General features: G+C 32.7%; 2 protein-coding genes across 6 annotated transcripts in view; one reads left to right on the top strand and one right to left on the bottom strand.

Moving 5' to 3' along the window:
- Window positions 1–21,810, bottom strand: part of LOC122628019 (alkaline phosphatase-like) — a 124,073-nt gene that overhangs the window by 21,766 nt on the left and 80,497 nt on the right. For all 5 annotated transcript variants that reach the window (XM_043809807.1, XM_043809804.1, XM_043809803.1 and 2 more), the window contains exons 4-8: window positions 16,060–16,234; window positions 15,327–15,505; window positions 12,950–13,157; window positions 11,315–11,455; window positions 10,248–10,442 (exon numbers count right to left, since the gene is read on the bottom strand). In XM_043809807.1, coding sequence (XP_043665742.1) covers window positions 10,248–10,442; window positions 11,315–11,455; window positions 12,950–13,157; window positions 15,327–15,505; window positions 16,060–16,234 — 898 coding nt within the window. The remainder of the gene's footprint in view (window positions 1–10,247; window positions 10,443–11,314; window positions 11,456–12,949; window positions 13,158–15,326; window positions 15,506–16,059; window positions 16,235–21,810) is intronic.
- Window positions 17,386–21,810, top strand: part of LOC122628040 (caspase-1-like) — a 15,289-nt gene continuing 10,864 nt past the window's right edge. The window contains exons 1-2 of the mRNA XM_043809855.1: window positions 17,386–17,773; window positions 20,038–20,297. Of these exons, the coding sequence (XP_043665790.1) occupies window positions 17,556–17,773; window positions 20,038–20,297 (478 nt within the window). The 5' untranslated portion in view covers window positions 17,386–17,555. The remainder of the gene's footprint in view (window positions 17,774–20,037; window positions 20,298–21,810) is intronic.

The raw sequence follows: 21,810 nt of genomic DNA, 5'->3' as shown, positions 1-21,810 counted from the left end.
GCGTTGGAGTAAAAAAGAACGGGACTACGTGTGTGTGTACTCATGTTTGTACGTATATACGTATGTACCTATGTATGTACATATAAAAATCGAAGGAGGTCGAGCGGGAAAATATAGTCGAAAAATCGATCGCTTTTCAAGGATACTTCTATTCTCTTTTCTTCTTCCCTGCAATTAAATGCGTTCTCTCTTCGTTATCACCATTTCCTGATTAAAATCGGAGAAATATTTCGCTTCGATCTACCATCTATTAATCCTTTGAGCAATGAGTTTTCCTAATGCCAGCTAGTCGATCGGAATGAATTATTTTACATTCTCCTCATTGATATCACTTTCAATATCACTTTTTCCAATAACTTTTGTTTCCTCTTAAAAATAAACACATTCTAATACAATGACCAAATAGTAAATTAACGGAACTATTACATTGGTACAAAATTGAAACTGTATATTCGTTTAAGTACCTACATGTTACAATAGACCAACTAAGTTACGTGAAACGAAAATGTACATTGGTGCTGTTCAAAGGGTTAATTTCTAACATTTCATACGTCAAAGACGTTCCTAATCAAACCCAATAAATTCTCAGCCATTCTCATGGCACCAATTACAATGGCCCTCCAATTCGTACCATAATTGCACATATTACATATATATATATATATATATACATATACGTACACACACACACACACATACACACCTACCCACTCACACACACATATATATATACATGTATATACACATCACATATATACATATATACATATACACATTCAATAGTTTCGTATGCGTACACCTTACATTGAACGCGTCGCTTTATATACTACCAGCAACCAATCGATCTTGCTAATTCACCTCATCCGCCATTGTTCCAGATAGATCACCGTATAGGAGAACGTTGAGTGGAATGAACTCTTCGAACGGAAAATATTCGACGAAATTTCAATCCTCACGATCGCGAAGGGAACCGGATTTACTTCGGTCGATTGCTCGAAATCGAAATGGTTTTTGAACTTGGTTAATCATCGTGGAAAATAAAAGTTAAAAACTTTGCGAACGGATCATCTTTACGAAAGGGAGGAAGGACGGATGGAATGGGCTGACATACGCAGTTAGGCTCGAAGTTATGTAAGTTTATAAATATATATATATATATATATATATATATATATATATATATATCTTGGTACATAAAGATCTCGAGATTAATTTTTTAGGTTATTGCGGAAGTATAAAAAGAAAATTATTTTTGATGTTGTAAGAACGTATACGAATGCGTGGAATACGAATTGTCGATAATGATCCTCCAAAGAGGTCGTATTTTTCACGGATTTAACGTCATTATGTAAATGTTCGAACGAAATGACCCATGACATATCGATACTATACCCAAATGGTGGCTACGTTTGCCAAGGAAAAGGACGAAATGAAAAATAATCGTAAAATTGTAGGTAGTTCTGAATGGGTCGCTCTCTGAGCACGATTATGTGGAAATGCTTTCGCTTAAAACCGGGTCGAGTAATACGTGATTCTTTTGATTAAAGAAAGAGAGAAAAAGAGAGAAAGAGAGAAAGAGATAGAGATAAACATAATTTATTTGCAAGGGTTTCAAGCCGCAGTACGGAAAAGAGGTGAAAAAATTAAAGAGAAAATAAAAATAAAAATAAATATAAAATACACAGGTAGTCGAACAATAGTACTACTATAATATATAATAGTACAGTTATTACAATTATCGTACTACAATTATCATAGTATATTGATTAACAATAAAATATTAGAATATTATTTTAAAGAGAGAGAGAGAGAGAGAGAGAGAGAGAGAGAGAGAGAGAGAGAGAGAGAGAGATTCGTGACGTACGTGAATTGGAGAATTTGGAAACAATTTGTTTGACGTTAATGTTGTTTGTTAACTTGCACGAATATAATGCGATTTTGATTAACTTAAGTAGGTATATAGTCATTAGCTTCTATCTATCCCCCCCTCTCTCTCTCTCTCTTTCTCTCTCTCGCTTTCACAAAGAGATTCAAGATATGATTCGTGCTCGACCGAGCGGCATTCGACACGAAGCAAGTGGAGCGTGTGCGTTGAATCGTCAATTAAAAATATTTAATTTACGTGCCGGCCGGTTCGTTCCATCGATATCTGTGTGTATCTACCGAGGTAAATCGGTGTACTGTAAATGCAATTAAATCCTTAACGAATATGGCTTGCGTTCGCGCGATAAAATGAATCTACGGACCTACCGAGATATAGGTACGTGCGAAACTCGTAAAACTTTATGTATGTAATTTGCGACAAATAAATTATGATTGTCGTAGCGGCTTTAATTGCTTCATCCGACGCCTCGCAAGGGCCGCCGCTACTGTTGTTGGAGAAGGAAGAGAAAGAGATGAAGAAAGAGAAAGAGGAGGAGGAGGAAGTGAACAGGGGAGGAATAGAGAAAGAGAAAAAATAATTCGACTTTAATAAACGCTTGCAAAGTACGAGCTCTCGCATCGTCGATGAGTGCGATATTTTCTGTTCTTCTTTTTCTTTTTTCTTTTTTGTTTTTCTTTCTCCTCCTTTTTTTCTTTTTCTCCTCTGTTATTCCTTTTATTTCTTCCGTCCTTATTCCCTCAACCATCCTTTAGTTTCTTTAATGCTACAGTATAACTAGCACGTCTAACAATAAAATCGTGAAAAATCGCGAGATTCCTTTTCGCGAATATCTTCATCGATTTATTTTCAGTTCCCTGTATTCTTCTTTTTCCTTGTTCTTTTTCTCTTGTTCTCTTTTCTTTTTCGTTTCTTTTCTTTTCTTTTCTTTTCTTTTGCAATTTTTCCAAACAAGATTTGTCCATTAAATGAGATCCACGAGCGACGGGTCATCGCACTCGAGCGAACGCAAACATGTCGCAAGTGATTCCCTTCGGGATTGAATTCTGAAAAATTCGCGAGTTCACGAAGAAGAAGGAAAAGAGGGTGGGGAAAAGAAAAAAAGAAGTAGGAAAAATTCCATCCAAATCTTATAATCGACTTGATACTGAACTCCTAACGAAATTTGTAAATACGATAAAATACGATATTATTCTCTTCACCTGTGTGATACGTTAAAAGTACAATGATATCTTTTTTGGAGCGATGTTGGTAGAAGGCACGTACAATCGTGTTGATTGAAAGAAAAAGAAAAGAAAAAAGTAAAATAAAATAGAATAAAATAAAATAAAGTAAAATGAAATGAAATAAAAGAAGAAAAGGAGCGACAGAAAGAAATGAAAAAAAAAGTAAGTAAGGAAGAGAGAAAAAAAAGGAAAAAGAAAACAAAGAAAAAAAAAGATTACGACGATAAGCGTGTCAATAGTTGATCCTATAAATCCGTAATTACCTTTCGAGAAGATTTAATGGTGTCCCGATTCTATCGTTAGAGCCCGAACGACTAACTTGAAATTAAATCGATATCTTTTACTCTGGTCTCTTCTCGAAAGAAAACCGATTCTCAAGATGGATTGAATATCATGCGGACGGCTATTACAATTAGGAAAGAATTAGTGTTGTATGTTAGGAAAAGAAGAACGTTTTCACTGCGACGCACTGCGACGGATGTAAAATTTCTTATCTTGCAGTTTCTGGCTAACCGCAACGCGATAACTCGAGATATATGGCACGTAGATATATAGATATACATATATATATATTTGTATATATATATATGTATATATATATATATATATATATATATATATATATAGATAAATATATATGTAAAGAAATGAAAAATAATGAAGGGGTGATACGTCTATGCATTTATTATATGTTTGCTTCTTATTCTATTTTTTATCTTTTTCATTTGTCCCTTTTTATATTTCTACTTGTTTGATTTTTTATTATATAAAAAACTAGTTACGAGATAGCAAAAGATTCTGTCATAGAACTTCAAAAACAGGTAATACATATACATATCTATATCCGTCGTTTCGTTATGCAAAAAAAAAGAAAAAAAGGGGGCGAGAGAGAGAGAGAGAGAGAGAGAGAGAGAGAGAGAGAGAGAGAGAGAAAGAAAGAGAGAGACAAAAGAAACGTGATAAATTATAATTCGAGAGAGATAGAGAGAGAGAGAGAGAGAGAAAAAATGAATAAGAGTTCATATTCGTCAGCAAATTCTCGGAAAATTTGCCCATATCGGTTTCTATCGAATCTCGTACACAGTAGTCGCGAATATTACAAAAGTCATGCCTCATATGGGAAGAGATTCTTTTTCATATTTTTGATCATGAAGTCATTCGATTATCAGTACTGAAAAAGCATCGGGAGAGGAAAACGTATTCCCGTAACAATTTCTCATTTTCCCTTCCTCTCCGAGTTTTCTCTTATTCTCTCTTTCTCTCTTTCTCTCTATCATTCTCTCTCTCTCTCTCTCTCTCTCTCTCTCTCTCTATCTCTCTCTGTGTCTCTATTCCTCTTTCCCTCTATCATTCTCTCTCTCTTTCTCTATTTCTCTCTTTTTCTCTTTTCCTCTATCATTCTCTCTGTTTCTCTCTCTCTCTCTCTTTCTCTCTTTCCCTCTATATTTCTTTTTCTCTGTCTCTCTTCTTTTTTCGTTCTTTTTTTACAACATGACATCAAACGTCAACAACGACGACGATAGCTCTTTTACCGTCGTCCACGATCGTTACGAAGCGAATGTGAATAGTAAAATTCTTGCATATTCATATGCCGCTTTCAGGCAAAAGAGAGAGAGAGGAGAGAGAGAGAGAGAGAGAGAGAGAGAGAGAGAATGAAGAAAAGGAGAAAGAAAAAACAGTACAAACAAGAATCGAGGGGAATAATAAAAAATCACATACGCGCACATAGTTACACAGATACACCGACACTGCACCGACATTGAAACTACATACACACACACACACACACATATATAGCGGCTAGAAATTTATCAGATCTCTTTCACAGCTCGTATTTCACGGCGAAACTCACTCCGAACGATATGATTTAACGCTCGCCACTTGTATCCGTTATCATTAGGAATGAAACTTGGCTCGGTCTTGTTTCGAAACCCCTCTATTATCTTCTTTCACACCCTCCAACCCTTCGGCTGTCTCTTTCGTTTCACCGAACAAAACATTTATACTCTGTCACAAATAAATATTTCCTGCAACGTATCTTGTGTATACATTTATCCGCTATATTTCTTTTATTATTTCTTTTATTATTTCCTTCTTTCTTTCTTTCTTTCTTTCTTTCTTTCTTTTTTTTCTTGTTTTTTTCTCTCTCTTTTTTTTTTTTTCAAACACCGCTGCAAATGAGTGTCATGCAATTATATAAAACACAAGGTTGTTCGTTATAACTTTTGACAGAGATATGACATTTTTTAATTCTCTTTTAACTTTTACACGAATCACGTCTTTCTTTCTGTTCTCTTATTTTATTTTTTTCTTTTTTCTAATGCACATGCAACAAATTGGTCGAACCAAATTTCATAAAATTTTACATACAATTTATCTACTATAACGAAAAACGTGTTGCATACAATTTTAGATTGATCGTTAAACAACTTTTACAAAAGGAACATCCACATTCTATTTCAATCGTTTCAATGTTAAAAGTTAATAAAATAGTCAGATAGATCACAATAAAAAAATTAATAGGAAATATCTGTAAAACGCCAAATACATATATTTAATTTAAAGTAAAATAGAAGCGAACGATTTTTAATAAAGTTCGAGAGATAAATGATCCACGAGCAATGCTACACAATATTTACGAATTTTATATTAAATTTTAATCGATTATAAATTTGTTAAGATTCAATTTTCAAATAAATAAAATCTGTTCGAAAGTTTTTTGTTTGTTTTATAAAAAACAAAAAAAAAAAAAAAAGAAAAATAAAAAGGAAATCTTTTCATATCGCGTATATCCACGTATCAATCGTAATTTCATCCTTTTTATAAAAATGTTCGATTAACTTAAAAATGATTTCTTTTTCTATCTTCGTACTTTTAACAAAAATGTAATATAATCTTCTCTGATGCGTATAAGGGAAACAAATATAGCTATTATGCAGAATAGCAATGCATAAAAACCATTAAGGTGATAGAACCAAGACATTGAATAAGACACTCTCGACGGTCATGCTTAATAAGAAAGAAGCGAGATAGTGTATACTACATAGACGTTGCTAGTAAAAGATGCAACGAGTAGCACTTTTTTCCACGAATGGCTACATTCTGCCAACGATTACATTATATATTTTTCAAACGATTTCGAAGAAATTCAACCGAGAAAAAATATGCAAAAGTTTTTAAAATCGGAATTTTCTCAGGATTATGTTTCCTTATTTTCAAATCGTCATCGCTTTTATCGATTCGATCATATCGAAATTGTTTCAGGATAATTATAACAATTCCGAATCGTTCGTTATTACCTATTTGTTAATAACTACGTTTTAATCGCTAGCTCAAACGTAATACCAATTAATATCGTTCAAAGAACAGCCAAATAATAATACTGATCACGTCACGGAAAGCCGTGAAATTCTATCTCCGTGTATGTACGTATGTATATAGTATGCACGTATATATATGTATATATATATATATATATATATATATATATATACACATATAATTATATGCAATACAGACTTACACGTGCCTCATACATTATGTATATTGTATGTCGTATGTATACATATACATTCAAATGTACGTAAAATACCAATATACATATGCGTGTATATTATTTGCATGTAATCGTCGTCGAAAATCTCGTTAAATTCGATTAAACGTTCGACCGATGTCTTTCCAAAAAAAAACAAAGAGTGTATATATGTATGTATGTATGTACGTTGTATATACATATACAAAAATACAAGCAAATGCACGCACAAGTTCGTTTATTCCTATATACGTAGTTCCGTGGCGAATAAATTTTTTATCATGTAAATCTATAAAGCCTGTAAACGCGTACAAAACGACGAACATCTATCGGCCACGTAATTTCTCGCGGAAAACTTTAAAGAGCAGAAAATTGAGTTTCGCCGCGTCCTCTCTCTCTCTCTCTCTCTCTCTCTTTCTCTTTCCTTCTCTCTCTCTTTTTTTCGGAACGGATGATTCTCTCTCTCTTTCTCTCTTTCTCTCTTTTGTACGAATAGGGGAGAACGATAATGAAAGCACGGCGAATCGGACGCGTAAGGCGGAAAATTGCAACGGAAGGGAAACGCAACGAAACGATGAGTGTTCTGTACTTTGTTTTTTTTTTCTTTGTTTTCCTTTTTTTCCTTCCTTTTCCTTTTTTTTTGGGTTTTTTTTTTCTTTTTCTCTTTTTATTTTCCTTCGAAGCTTTTCCTTGAATAATAACGATCTCTCAAAATCTTTCGAATAAAGATGGGAGCATCCTCTAGAAGAGAAATGTCACGAAATACTGTATTTTACGTTTTACCAAAGTACGATTCAATTTAAGGGTAGATAGACAGGCAGTGAACGATTCAAGCTTGCGGAATTGTTGACGGAGATTGGATTTTATTGTATCGAGGACTAAACTTTCGTTGGGTCTGGCTTAAGTCCCTCGTGACGAAGTACTTCTCTCGGATAAAGAGAAAAAGGGTTCTGACGTATTCATCGACAATGTTTCTCCATCGCTTTATCGATTTTTACGAAAAATATTATTTCCTTATATTCGTTGATTATTCCTTTTCAAAATATTAGAAACAAATTGTTTGTTTAACCAACAATATGAAGTAAAAAAATTCATAAATTAATAATTCATAATATTAAATCTCTCTATCTCGTATTATTTTATACTACTGCGTATTTATATCGTGAATTATATTATAAATGGAATAATACATTTTGAAGGAAATTATCTACGATCTACGTAGATTATATTCGTTGATTATTCCTTTAAAAAGTAAAATTTTCTTTTGAAATGTCAATATCAAATAAAAAATTAAATAATATCGATTGACACTATTTCATATTATTCTCTATTATTATGATAATCATTATGTATATATATCATAAATTATATCATGAATATAATAATAAACTTTAAACGAAATTAACTATGATCTAGATCATATTCGTTGATTATTTATTTCGAGAATTTTAAAGAAATTTTCTTTTGAAATACCAACATCAAATAAAACATTAAACAATACTAATTTACCCAACTTTGATTATTATTTTCAACTATTATGATAATCATTGTGTATCTATATCGTAAATTTACTACAAATATTGTAGTAAAATTCGATTCTTATGCGTAACAATTTAAAACAAATAAATTAAAGTATTATAATTATTAAAAATCTTTTAAGATCTTGACCGACATTCGAATGCATTTAACATGACATAATTTGTACATTAACGTCGTAAGATTAAAAGGGTATATCTCCTGGATATTTTGTGACAAATACAAAAGGACGTTATTACCGAGTAGACAGATAAAGAGATATAGTGAAAATGCAAGACAGCATAGCTTTTAGCAAAGCTTAGCTTTAGGGAAACCGAACGCATTACATACGTTCATCTCGAATCTAAGCTCTTGCATTAGTCTTATACATATACCTATAGCATATAGTCGGCTGCTATGTGCTCTTTTACTACTGCTATCTAGTACAGTTTAATGCACAACGGAAAGATAAAATGCCCATTCGCATTATTAAGCTCGGTTTATTCCAAAAGCTTCTAGTTGGCAGCAAAAGTTGAGTTCTCTCGAGTTAGAGTTTAAAATAGTTAATAAATCAACTTTAGCGCATATGAAATAATTCAGAAATCCATCAGGATGGATTATCCATATATGTATAACTTAATTGTTTGTGTCCTAATCATAAAAAGATTATTATTGTTCGTATATGCACAGCATATATATATATATATATATATATATATATATATATATACATACACGGTAACGTTCGTTTTCTTTTGACAGAAAAATACGAGGTAGAGTACATTTCTCGAGAATGGTAGAACGTGGGTGTGTACGTAAGTTTTACCGGGGTAGAAAAATAAATTGAAGAATGTTACGTTACGCGTGGAGCTAAGAGAGAGGGAGAGAGAGGGAGAAAGAGAGAGAGAGAGAGAGAGAGAGAGAATAATAACAGCTTCTGGATTGTATCCACGTTAGCTACAGACCTTAATTCTGATCAAGTACTCTTCTCTCTATCGGCCAACTTTGTGGTGTTTTAGTGGCAAAGGAAAAGAAATGAGGTCGAAAGGACGATCGAACTGAAGAGTAGAAAAGAAAGAGAGAGAAAGAGAGAGAAAAGAGAAGAAAGGAAAGAGAAAACTTCGAGTATCATACTTTTTATGTTCTCGCTTCCACCACCATGAATATTACTCGGGAATTTAATTGCATACGGAAGAGTAGGTAGTCCGGATGAACGGAGCATTGCGAGATGAAAAAAAATGTATACCTACCCCTACCGACAGAGATCGGAACGTATAGAGTTGAGGACACTGCTTTTCAAACTTTTCGAGGAGTAAGTAAGTAGTAACAGTATTGGTAGCAATAACAGTAGTAGTAGTAGTAGTAGTAGTAGTAGTAGTAGTAGTATTAGTATTAGTATTATTATTAGTAATAGTAACAGTAGTAGTAGTAGTAGTAGTAGTAGTAGTAGTAGTAGTAGTATTAGTATTATTATTAGTAATAGTAATAGTAGTAGTAGTAGTATTATTAGTAACAGTAGTCGTAGTAGTAGTAGTAGTTGTAGTAGGTTAGAGCCAAAAGAAAACTCCTTCGAGTTATAAAAAAAAAAAAGAAGTAAGACTGGCGGTCGTTCACGGCTCTTACTCCAGTCGAACAAAACGAGAGTTATATAATAAATCGACGTTGTCCCTGAGAAGGAAAGGAGAAGTAAAAGGAAGAAAAAAAGAAACAAAGAAAGAGAGAGAGAGAGAGAGGGGAGAGAAAGGAATAGAAAAAATAAAAGAAAAAAAAAAAGAACTCCGAGAGGAAACTCCGAACTTTGTCCGAAATAATTTTTATCTTGTTTCTTTACTTTTCTTTTTTCTGCTTTCTTTTTTTCTTTATTCTCTTCTTCTTTCCCTTTTTTCTCCTCTTCTTTAACTTTTTCTCATTTTCTTTATTTAACTGTCTCGTATTTCAATCATTTCTTCTTTTCATTCCGCTTGTTTACGAAAGATCGACTTTTTATTATTCTTAGGAAATGAAAAGAGAGAGAGAGAGAGAGAGAGAGAGAGAGAGAGAGAGAGAGAGAGAGAGAGAGAGAAAAGAAAAGAAAGAAAAATGTGTAACTTACCGAGTATAGGATTGCCACGATGAGTTGCTAAACCACCAAGAGTTAAGACATGAGAATGATCAGCAGTCACGACGATGAGAGTTTCCATAAGGTCGACCTCATTCACAACCGCTCGTACTGCTTCTTCTAACGCTAAGGTTTCATCTAGAGCGCGATAAGCGTTGTTGTAATGGTGAGCATGGTCAATTCTACCACCTGAAACGTAAGTCGAAAGATTTCCTTTTCAATGATCTTCATATTATCTCCTCTCTCTCTCTCTCTTTCTATCTATTTATCTATCTATTTATCTATCTATCTATCTATCTATCTATCTATTTATCTTTTTATCTCTATTTCTGCCTCTATCTCTATCTCTTTTTTCTCTTTTTCGTCGCTCGTTGAAAAAAATCTCGTTTCTAGAAACGCATCGAGATTTATGGTACGCGTAAATTGAATAAAAATTCGAGGGACTCTCCCGACCTTTAGATTGATACGTACGACGTGGTGTTTCCAGATAAGGGAATGCAAGAAATATTTTTCTCAGAGTTCGAAGCAGCAAGCAGAAAAATCATCCAGCCAGCTCGGCATCGTCTGATTCCAACGTGAAAATATCACTTTTTTATACCATTCATTTCTTTCTCCTTTCCTTTCTTTTTTTTTTTCCCCCGCGAAATGGAAAAATCAGCTGGCAGAAAAGAAATAAAAATTTTCTAACGTGGAATAGGAAATAACTAGAAAAATGGATAAGTCGAGCGACAGAGAGGAAAGTGAATTTCTTTTTTTCTTTTCTTCTTTTTTTTTTTTTTTTTTTTTTTTAAATAAGAGATTAAGAAAACAAAAAAAAAAGAGAGATGAAAGGAAAAAGAAAGAACTAGACGACCGAATGATATTATCATTAGAGATGTTCTTACGAAATTTCTTATATATAATAAACGTCGATTTATTTCGTAACATCATTCACGTGATCGTACAATTAAACGAATTGTATATATCGTTTAGTTTAACAATAATCCTCGAAATAATCTATGTCTTTGTACGTGTATTTATGCACCAAGAATAAATAAAAATATATTTGTGATATAGCTTACCTTCTACAAAAAGAAAGTACCCTTCCGGATTCTTTGCGAGAATACGCAATGCTTTCAACGTCATCTCGGTTAGAGAAGGATCTCCGGTACCAGTTGTATTGCGATCCACGTCGAAATCCATGTGAGAATAAGCGAACAGTCCTTCAAAATAAACGTAGCTTGTATGTATTTACGTGTTCTCTCTCTCTCTCTCTCTCTCTCTCTCTCTCTCTCTCTCTCTGTCTCTGTCTCTCTTTCTTTCTTTTTCTTTTTTTCTATCTCTTTGTATATTTTCTGTACGTACGTTTATAGATATGTATATACGTATATATATAAATATATGTATATACATATCTATATATATATGTATGTATGTATATACATATATAGGTATGTATATATTTATACGTATATATGTATACATATACGCGTACGCGTGTGTGTAAACATACATATATTCAGACGGTCTTTATTATCTCGCGAGGGAATGAATCTATAAAAAAAATTTTTTAACAAATTTATTTGTTATAATATGTCATCTAATGCCAATGTTAGGTCATTATTTATAAATCCAGCTGTTTATAATGTATACTAACAGCCATCAATCAACGATACAGGATTATATTTCTTATGAATTAACAGAATTTATAATATAATTTATAATATTTTTATAATAATAAATCTTTATCTCATACGGCAAGTCGTCAACAAATGTCATCGGTACAATGAAAAGAAATATACAGTTTTATTAAAAAAAAAAAAAAAGAGAGAAAAAAATTGGGCTTTGAAATTTTTTCTATTGTCCGACCCACGAAAAAAAAGAGAAGAAAAAAGAGAAAAAAGAAATTGGCACCATATGATGTGCCCTATCATACCAAACAAATCTGTAAAAAAATTTTTTTGATAGGTATAATCCCTCACGAGATATTCCCATTTATCGAGATAAACGGGGCTTTATTTGTATGTGTGTGTGTGTGTATCTACGTATAAATATATATATTTATACACCCACCCACCCACTCACCCACCCACCCACACACACACACACACACACACACACACACACACACACACACATACACACACATATATATATACACATACACACAGGTATGCATGAATGTATGTACATATTTGTATGTGTTATTTCCAAACGTGATTTCTCATGACTGAATAAATATAGTACTTTAATACAGTGAGACATACACGTATATATGTATGTATGTATATGATGTATGCGTATGTATAAAATGGTAGGGTACCTACAAAAGAAGGATAAGCATGAGCAATAAAAAGCGAACAATACGATTAGTCTGACCGTACGTATAAATTGCATCGTCATTAATCCAAAAAAGTAGAGGAAAATATTTGAAGAAAAACATCAGCACGAAAAAAAAGTGAAACAAAAAAAAATCGAAATAAAAAAAAAAAAGAAAAAACAACTAAATTAAATCCGCAGAAACGCGGATTGTTTGGCTTTTTATCTTCATGAATCGTGACGTTTTTTTTTCTTTTCTCTCTCTTTTTTTTTTTTTTTTATTTTATTTCATTTTGTTTTCAACGCCATTCGCTGTGTTGTGATTTTTAGTAGAGTAGACCAAAGTCAATGTTTTTTTTTTGTTTTCTTTTATTTAATATAGAAATATTCGGAGTTACCTAACAAGTAATTAACTTTTCGAACATCAACGCTCTCGAACTGTTCCTTGTTGGAGACGTATCTCGCGGAAACTTTCCTCATGCGATTATTTCTCGACCATTCTTCGATTAGATTTCTTCCATCTAATCGTCTACCCTCTTTATCCGGTTCTTCCGGATCCAAGGTCACTTTGGGTACAAAATGACGTCTGCCACCACCAAGTATTACCTAAAATCCAAGAAATCATTGTTAACGAATTAAAAAATTTCGATACATATTACATATCATATAATATTAATCGTCGAGAAATCTAAGTTACGAAAGTGGCTGAAAGTAATTTAAAGTTAAAATAAAGTTATAAAGCTGGAATATAAAAAGTGAATATTTCGATTAACAAGCTTTTGTTTCACGTTCGAAGGACCACTGAAACTATATATAATGGTATGCTCGTGTAAATGCACGTTAACATCCCGTACGAATTTAATTCACTTTACACGAATGAATCTAACTACGTAAATCGCGTATCGTACGTAATATCGCGTATCGAAGAACGATGAATTATCGTCGGTTCGATGAATTCGCTCGTTGGATATGAACGAACGAATCTCCTCTTGCGTTATACGTTTGAAGATGATTAATAAAATCTTTGAACGATTCAATGAATGTAAAAATATATATATATATATATGTATGTATATATGTCTATATGGCAAAGAAGTATGGAATGAAACGAAAGAAGAATAAAATACTTTCTATTAAAAAATGTGTAATAATATAGTAAATTCAATTTTATTGTTTTACTGTTCTTACGAAACAATGCATTTAGCATATTTAAATGAAGTTAAAAATAAATAGCTGTTACTTTTCACTTCACGTCATCCTATCTTTTTTATCATTATCACCTATGCTATGATTCGTACCATTATCATTGTTATTATAATTATTAGTTATTATTATCATTATCATTATTATCATCATCATTATTATCATTATTATTATCATGATCATCATCATCATTATTATTATTGTTGTTGTTGTTATTGTTTTTGTTATCATAATCATTATTATTGTAATTACTGTTCACATTGTTAAATCTAGTTATCCTCGCTACATTACATGACTCTCTTATCCCCATTTACGCTTTCTCGTTTCCTACAGACTCTTTTCTAATCTCCAACTAATTTTCTAAAACAAAACCTTTCTTCCCTTAGTTTTTCTTTCCCTTTCTTTCCCTTAGTTTTCCTTTTTGCGAAAATCTATCCTGCAAATCACTAAAGAATCTAATTTCGACTAGTAAAAAACTTTTCTATAAGTATCACCTACGAACCTACACATTTGATCCTACTAATTCTCTTGTATCAGGATACGAACATATATTGAGTTCTGTTTACTCTTAAATCCGTCATGTAACAATAAGATTCAATAAATGATCAAGATTACAACTATATTTATATTGTTAATCGGAAAGAAAAAGAAACAAATAAATCATAATTTTTCATAAAATAATATATTGGATCGACTTGTGTGCGTGTGTATAAGTGCCATTAATAAGTACAAAATCGATAATAACAAAATGACACTTATCTATAACTCAACTTGATAAGCTATGCGAAATGATAAGACTAAGAGTTTTAATCATAATATATTATATTTATAGGGCTAATTCATAAATATATCCAATCGCAAGAATAATGTAGTTTATTATTTAATACGACAAATATAAATCATAATTGATATAAAAGTTAAAAAAAAAAGATTAAAAAATTATAATAAATTTATATTAGGTAAGAAGTAATAAGCTTCTTACTTATATAATTTATATCATAACGAATCTCATGTTAATTCGCAAAGAAAGTTTGAAATTATCACAAATGATCCGGAAAAAGATTCAAATTTTGAATCCATGTTTTGGATCATTAATGTAAGTTATCTTACCTCTTAGGCCAAATTTTTTTTACAAATATTAATTCAAACGATAGTGCTTAATGTTGTACTTACTTCAATAATTATAACACATTGCGACTAATTCTGTTATTTTTGTAATGTCTTATATTTATGAATTAACCCAACGCATTGATACAATAATACGTAATATCACATTTGTTATCAACATCACATAAATACGTGTGACGTATATGACGTGAAAATTCATACGGATATGCGATAATTTCCAAAATTTCTTACTGGTCTTTAAATTTAACAGATTTCAAAACATTTTCCCGTATATTTTGGAAAAGTTTGAAAAAATGTAACATATAGACATAAATGTTTTTTCCTTCAATTTACATATCTGACAACGAATGTGATAACGCAAAAATATATTTACACATTTATATCTATTTTTATTCATGTTTTTTTTTTCTGAATAAGTTGAAAAATATATCAGGCCTCTCTTACGTTGATATTACGACCGGGCTCATCTTCGAGAAGTTGTCGAGCGATATCCTTGCAGGAAGGACGAGACGCAGGTGGAACTTTGCCATCATCTTCCCAATAACGACTTGCTGCATGAGCGTAAAGGGCCGCTGGTGTTGCATGTGTGACTCTTGTAGTTGTAACCAAGCCCGTAGATTTGCCTAAAGAAAAAGAAGAAGAAGAAGAAGAAGAAGAAAAAGCAAAAGAAAAAGAAGATCAAAAAGAAAAAAAAAGAAGATGAAAAAGAAGAAAAAAATAAAGAAGAAGAAAAAGAAGAAAAAGATGAAGAAGAAGATGAAGAAAAAGAAGAATAAAGACAAGAAGAAAAAGAAGAAAAAGAAGAAGAAGAAGATAAAGAAAGAGAAAAGAAGAAAAGGAAGATAAAGAGAAAGAAAAGGGACAAGAAAAAGTTGAAGTTTAAAAAAAATAAAAAGAAGAAGAAGAAGAAGATGATGAAGAAAAAGAAAAGGGACAAGAAAAAGGTCGAAGTTTAAAAAAAAAAGGAAAAAGAAGAAGAAGAAGAAGATGAAGAAAAAGAAGAGACCAGAGAAAGGTTGAAGATTAAAAAAAAAAGAAAAAGAAAAAAGGACAAAGCAAAGAAAGAAAGAAAGAAAGAAAGAAAAAACGAAGTAAGTCATAAAGAAAGAAAAATCATGTCGATCACGTTGCCGTATTATATTACTCATGAAAATAGTTAGACAATGCGTGCACTTGCCTTGGCCTTGTGCCCAATTTATGAGCGATGGCACGCGCGCGTCGAAACTCGAGTAACAATTTTCGAAGCGAGCGGAGGAATCCAAACCCACGGTTTCGTAATTCGCTTTAACGCCACAAAGCAATGCTGTCGCGCATGCCGATGATTCGCCGACCTGCGCATCCATGTTGTAAGTCTGAAAATGGAAGGAGGGAGAGGTAAAGGTAAAGGTAAAGATTAAAGCTGAGAGATATTTTGCGAAAATAATTGCCTTACTTTGTTCAATCAAGAAATTATTTTATTTTGAAATCGATATTAAAAAAACACGACAAAAACCTGTATCCGTGTGTCTTTATGTGTATTTGTATATACATGTGTACGGGTGATTAATTTACGTTAATCTTGACTTTTATCCGTACAATTTTTTATTTTTTTAATTTCTTTTGTTCCTTTACGTTCTTTTTTGTTTTGTTTTATTATCGTTTATCGTGTATGTACAATAAATAAATAAAAAATATACATATATATATATATGTGTGTGTATATATGTATTAAGATAAAAGATATCGATATAAGTACTTATACAATTTTTTGTTTCGATCATCTAAATACCTCTTTCGTATCTCCAATAATACGATAGAAAACTATTTTGGATACTATGTCATTGTTGATGCGAAAAGATCTAAGGATAATATAATAAGAAGAGAAAAAGGCGTACTACAAACGTAATTCTTTCAAGGCATCGCATGCAGACGTTGACGTTTTCATCGTGAAGTACAAAGACGTCAGCTATTTTCCATTTTTCTTCACCGGTTTAAAAAGTACAAGGACAACGTAAGTAAGTAAGTACTATGAAAACACGTAAAAAGAAAAAGAAAAAAGGGAAAATAGGGAAAAGAAAAGAAAGAAAAAAGGGAAAAGGTGGTCCCATAAAAGACACGCATCATTATCATAGAAAATGCCGATCGATTTGAATATCGTTGGAAAACAACGATGGGAGAACGACGTTGATGACGTTGTTGCTCGCTTGTTCATCGGGAAAATGCTTCAGAAAAAAGATTTACCTCGAAAAAGAAAAGAAAAACTGGAAAGGAAGAATAAAAGAAAGAAAGAGAGAAGGAAAGGAAGAAAGAAAGAAAGAACGAAAGGAAGGAAGGAAGAAGGAAGAAAGAAAAAGATAAAGAGATAAAAAGATAAAGAGAGAAAGAGAGACCGATAGATAGATAGATAGAGAGATAGAGAGATAGAGAGAAAGAGAGAGAGAGAGAGAGAGAGAGAGAGAGAGAGAGAGAGAGAGAGAGAAAAGATTTATAAACGAGATGTATGGAAAAGTAGACCACAGGGCTTTGTCCGCTCCATCGAGAACATACGATGCGTCATAGTCGTTTATTCGCGGTATAGAATATCTCCCTATCTACCCGATACGGAAATATCGATAAGATAATCGATCGTGAACGTAGCTCACGTCAAGGTGTTGTTACGCTTTATTGGTAGCAGTGTGCACACCCTATCGAACGATGGACGAGAACTCGAGGATGTCGAAAAACGAAAAGGGAGAAGAGAATAAAGATCGAAATTCCGGGCGTTGTCCAGAAACGAGGGAGCTGGTTAAAACGGAGGAGAAGGAGGAAGTGGAGGAGATAGAGGAGGAGAGTGTTTCCGTGGCACAATGTATCCCTTCGTCGAGCGAAACCCAGCAGAGCGACATGGATGGATGGCCGTTCGGAAAAGCAAAGTGAGTAACTACGCTGGCTCAAGCGATCCGTCTCATAAAATCGCGATAAAATCAAAATCTATCTTTTATCTAAATCTTGAATATTCGTCCGCATTAACCGACTCCAACATAGATAAAATATGAAGAATCAATTGGGTAACTTTCTATTACTCAACTATTTCATCAAGGATTTTTATCAAATAATTTTCATCGGTTTTATTCGGATATAAATGGGATTTATGGAATTTAAAAAATAAATTATTGATTCGATTGTTATCGACGTGTCGCGAGGATACGACGAATTAAGAAGGTACCTTGGCTGTTCGATTATTTCGTATAGTTTCTTTTTTCAATAAATTTTTCATTTCGACTATTCGAATATGAGTAGATATATCGAATCTGAAGAATGAATTGTTGGAAGTATTTTTGATTCGATAATTACCGACGTATTGCATGAATATGATAAATTAATTGAGTAGCTTGGTTACTCGACTAATTCGAATATAGTAAGATCTATCTAATCTAAACAATCAAATGTCGGAAGTATTGTTGATACGATCGTTATGTTGTATACGTGTTGAATAAATATGATGAAAACTATATATCTTGGTTACTCTATTGTTTCATTAAGATTTTCTAGCTAATTTTGATCGATCGTTCGAGTAGAACGAGATTTATCTAATCTAACAAATAAATTCTCAGAAATATCGTTGGAACGATCGTTATATTGTTGGTTATATTGCAATTATTATTGATCGTTGCATGAATATGAGGAATTAACTGAATAGTTTAATTGAATTGTTACACTATCTCATTATGGTTTTCCAGTTAATTTTGATCGATTATTTGAATATAATAGGATTTATATAATCTAAAAATACAATTCTTGGAATTGTATAAGTGTTGTATGAATATGACTAATCGTTTAGCTATTTCACTATTTTATTAATATTTTCTAATAATTTTGATCGATTATATGGAATACAACGAGATTTATCGAATCTAAGGTATATATTGTTACAAATATTTATGATTCAATAGTTATAAATCTATTGCATGAATATGACGAATTAATTGAATGGCATGGTTACTTCACTATTTAATTATAGTTTTCCAGTTAATTTTGATTGACTATTTGCATATAACGAGATTTATTTAATCTAAAGAATCAATTGTCGGAAGTATTGTTGATACGATTGTTACATTGTATACGTGTTAAACGAATATGACCAATTAATTAAATAACTTGTTATTTACTATTATACTAAATTACTTCACTATTTCGTTAAGATTTTCTAGCTAATTATGATCGACCGTTCGAATAGTATCAGGTTTATTTAATTCGAGAAAAATTCTTGGAAATATTGTCAATCATTATATCGTATACGTGTTGCATGACTATGAATAAACGTTTCACTATTTTATTAATATTTTCTAGCTAATTTTGATCGATTATATGGAATGTTATCGAATTTAAGTTGCATATTGTTACAAATTATTCATGATTCGATAGTTTGAAATCTGTTGCATGAATATGACGAATTAATCGAATGGTTTAGCTACTCGTGGACTTTCGAAATCTTTTCCAGCTATTCTTATCGACTATCCGAATAAAATGGGAATTCTCAAATCCAAAGAGTTCGTTGTCGGAGGTATTTACTCAAGTGGTACGATCGCTATACTCGTTTCGATATAAAGAATCTCGCTTGGACAAGTTCGAGTTTCTCGTACTTACTCGACGTGAAAAGATAAGAAAAAGAAACGTTTCGTGAGAAACTCTCCGAGTTCTTCGTTCGCTTCGTACGTACATAGCTAGACAGATAGATAGATACTTGTAAAGGATCGATCGTAAGAGCTATCGATCGATCGATCGATCGATTTTTTCGGTCGACTGATCGATCGATCGTCCTAATAGTCGAAAGAAAGACGCGGCCTCGATGCGGAGATAAAGTTCGATCGCACGTACGGCACGAACCGCGAACTTCCGTGATAAACGTTCGGAATCGATTTCAGAAGTTCTCTTGCTGATCCATTTGGAGATTTCGATCCAAGTTAAAATTAAATTGCTAACCGGATGATTCCCTGCCACTTACTACATCCACGTCTTACTCTTCCAACCGAGATTACAGTTTTGCACGTGAGTGCTAAGTTACAGGGAACGTATTATCCATAGTAACAAGAACTTTAGAGATTATTATTGCGTTTCGGATTGCTCCTGCTTCTATTTAATCAACGATAATAAGATTCGACCTTAAAAAACATTACAACTGTATTATTCTCCCCAGAGATACGAACGACGGAATAACGTCCCAAAAAATTGTCAGGATTGATATCGATCCAAATGCAGAAAATTACAATATGTATCACAAGAGAAGGGGCGTTGCGTTGATCTTCAACAACATTTCTTTCACCAATCAGATGACAGTTAGACAAGGCTCCGAAAAAGATTGCAACGATTTAACTAAGTCGTTGAAGAATCTAGATTTCGAGGTCCGAATATACAAAGATCCAACTCTGAAAACGATTTCTACTATTCTACAAGAGAGTGAGTATGATTTGTCAAAGAGATCGTATCGAATTTTTCGAGGACGATTATCATTTCTATTATTATTATTATTATTATTATTATTATTATTATTATTATTATTAATATTATTATTATTTATTTGAGCGTAGTCGAGTAACGATTTCGAGCTGACTCGTTATCCGAATTATTAGAGTGTAGAAGTATGAAAGTATAATGATCCAAAGCATCTCAGTCAGCCTCGAAATTGTCCGAGTGTACAAGTGAATCCTTTGAAATCATCGGCTTTTCCTTTCTCTTTTCCTTTCTTCCTTAGTTAGTTAGGAGCAACCGAGCAAAAGAACGGATAATTTTTTACTCACCTTAGGCCGATGGTATATAACAGTTTATTTGTAGTTCGTGACATGAATATTCCAGGACGTTAAGTGGAATACACGTTTACGGCGACCAGCTGTTAATAATTGCAACCCTCCGCGTGGAAATCCAGACCCATCATTTAACCAATTTTCCTATGTATATATGTACCTATGTATTGTATGTTTGTATTGTGCGAATGTAGCGATGTAATACGAATGCGTGTATGTATGTATATATGTGTATATATGTTACGCATGTATAGAAATGTGTACGTGTCTAAAACTTGAATCTCGGACTAACTCGTTTTTAATAACTACATATGTTCACTTGAAGAAGTATACGTACCTACACACACACACACACACACACACAGAGAGAAGAGCTGGGAGTTAGAGAAAAAGAGAACGAGATCAATTAAAAATTTCAAAACTATGAATGGATCATATCGAAAAAAATTTTTTCAAAACGCTACTCGTAAATGAAAATTTATCATTTCGTCGACGTTCCAATTAAAGTGCCAATTAAAAGCTGAACATCCGCGGTGGAATGAAATCCTATCGGGAAAAAGGAGGATGTATGGGTTACGAGAAGCATTACTGAATTTTTCTCGCGTTGGAAAAATTATGCTTCCACAAAATTTCAACTGTATTAAAGAATGAGAATAACAATTAACGCTAAATGTTCGCGTGATACATTTCCTTTTGATTTCTTTTTTGCTTTCTTTTTTTTCTGTTTTTTTTCTTTTTTACTTTTTTGAAATATAAATCGTACCGTCGACTCTTTTCCGTTCTTCCTTTCTTTTTTTTCACTTTTATATTCCTTTTTCCTCTTCTTTCTTCCTTTTCTTTTTTTTTTCCATTCGAAATTTGACAAAAGCAAAAGCGATCGGATTTTACGGTTCATCCGATACATATTTCGTACATAGTAGAGAGAAATCCTTCGTGGTCTGATATGCGCTGATTATTTATAAGCGAGCATATATTTCACGGAAGCTTTCAACCTGAAATATATACTCGCCACATTCGCCACGAGACTGAATTTACATTCGCGTAGTAGAACTATCGGTGATGGTGATGGCAATGGTGGTGGTGGTGGTGGTGGTGGATGGTGGTGGTGGATGGTGGTGGTGGATGGTGGGAGTGGTGGGAGTGAGAGGAAGAGGAGAAAGAGGAGTAGG

This window comes from Vespula pensylvanica, chromosome 3, assembly GCF_014466175.1.
Source record: "Vespula pensylvanica isolate Volc-1 chromosome 3, ASM1446617v1, whole genome shotgun sequence".
Taxonomy (NCBI): Eukaryota; Metazoa; Arthropoda; class Insecta; order Hymenoptera; family Vespidae; genus Vespula; species Vespula pensylvanica.
The sequence above is the reverse complement of the archived record's forward strand: the minus strand, read 5'-3'. Positions and strand labels throughout refer to the sequence as shown.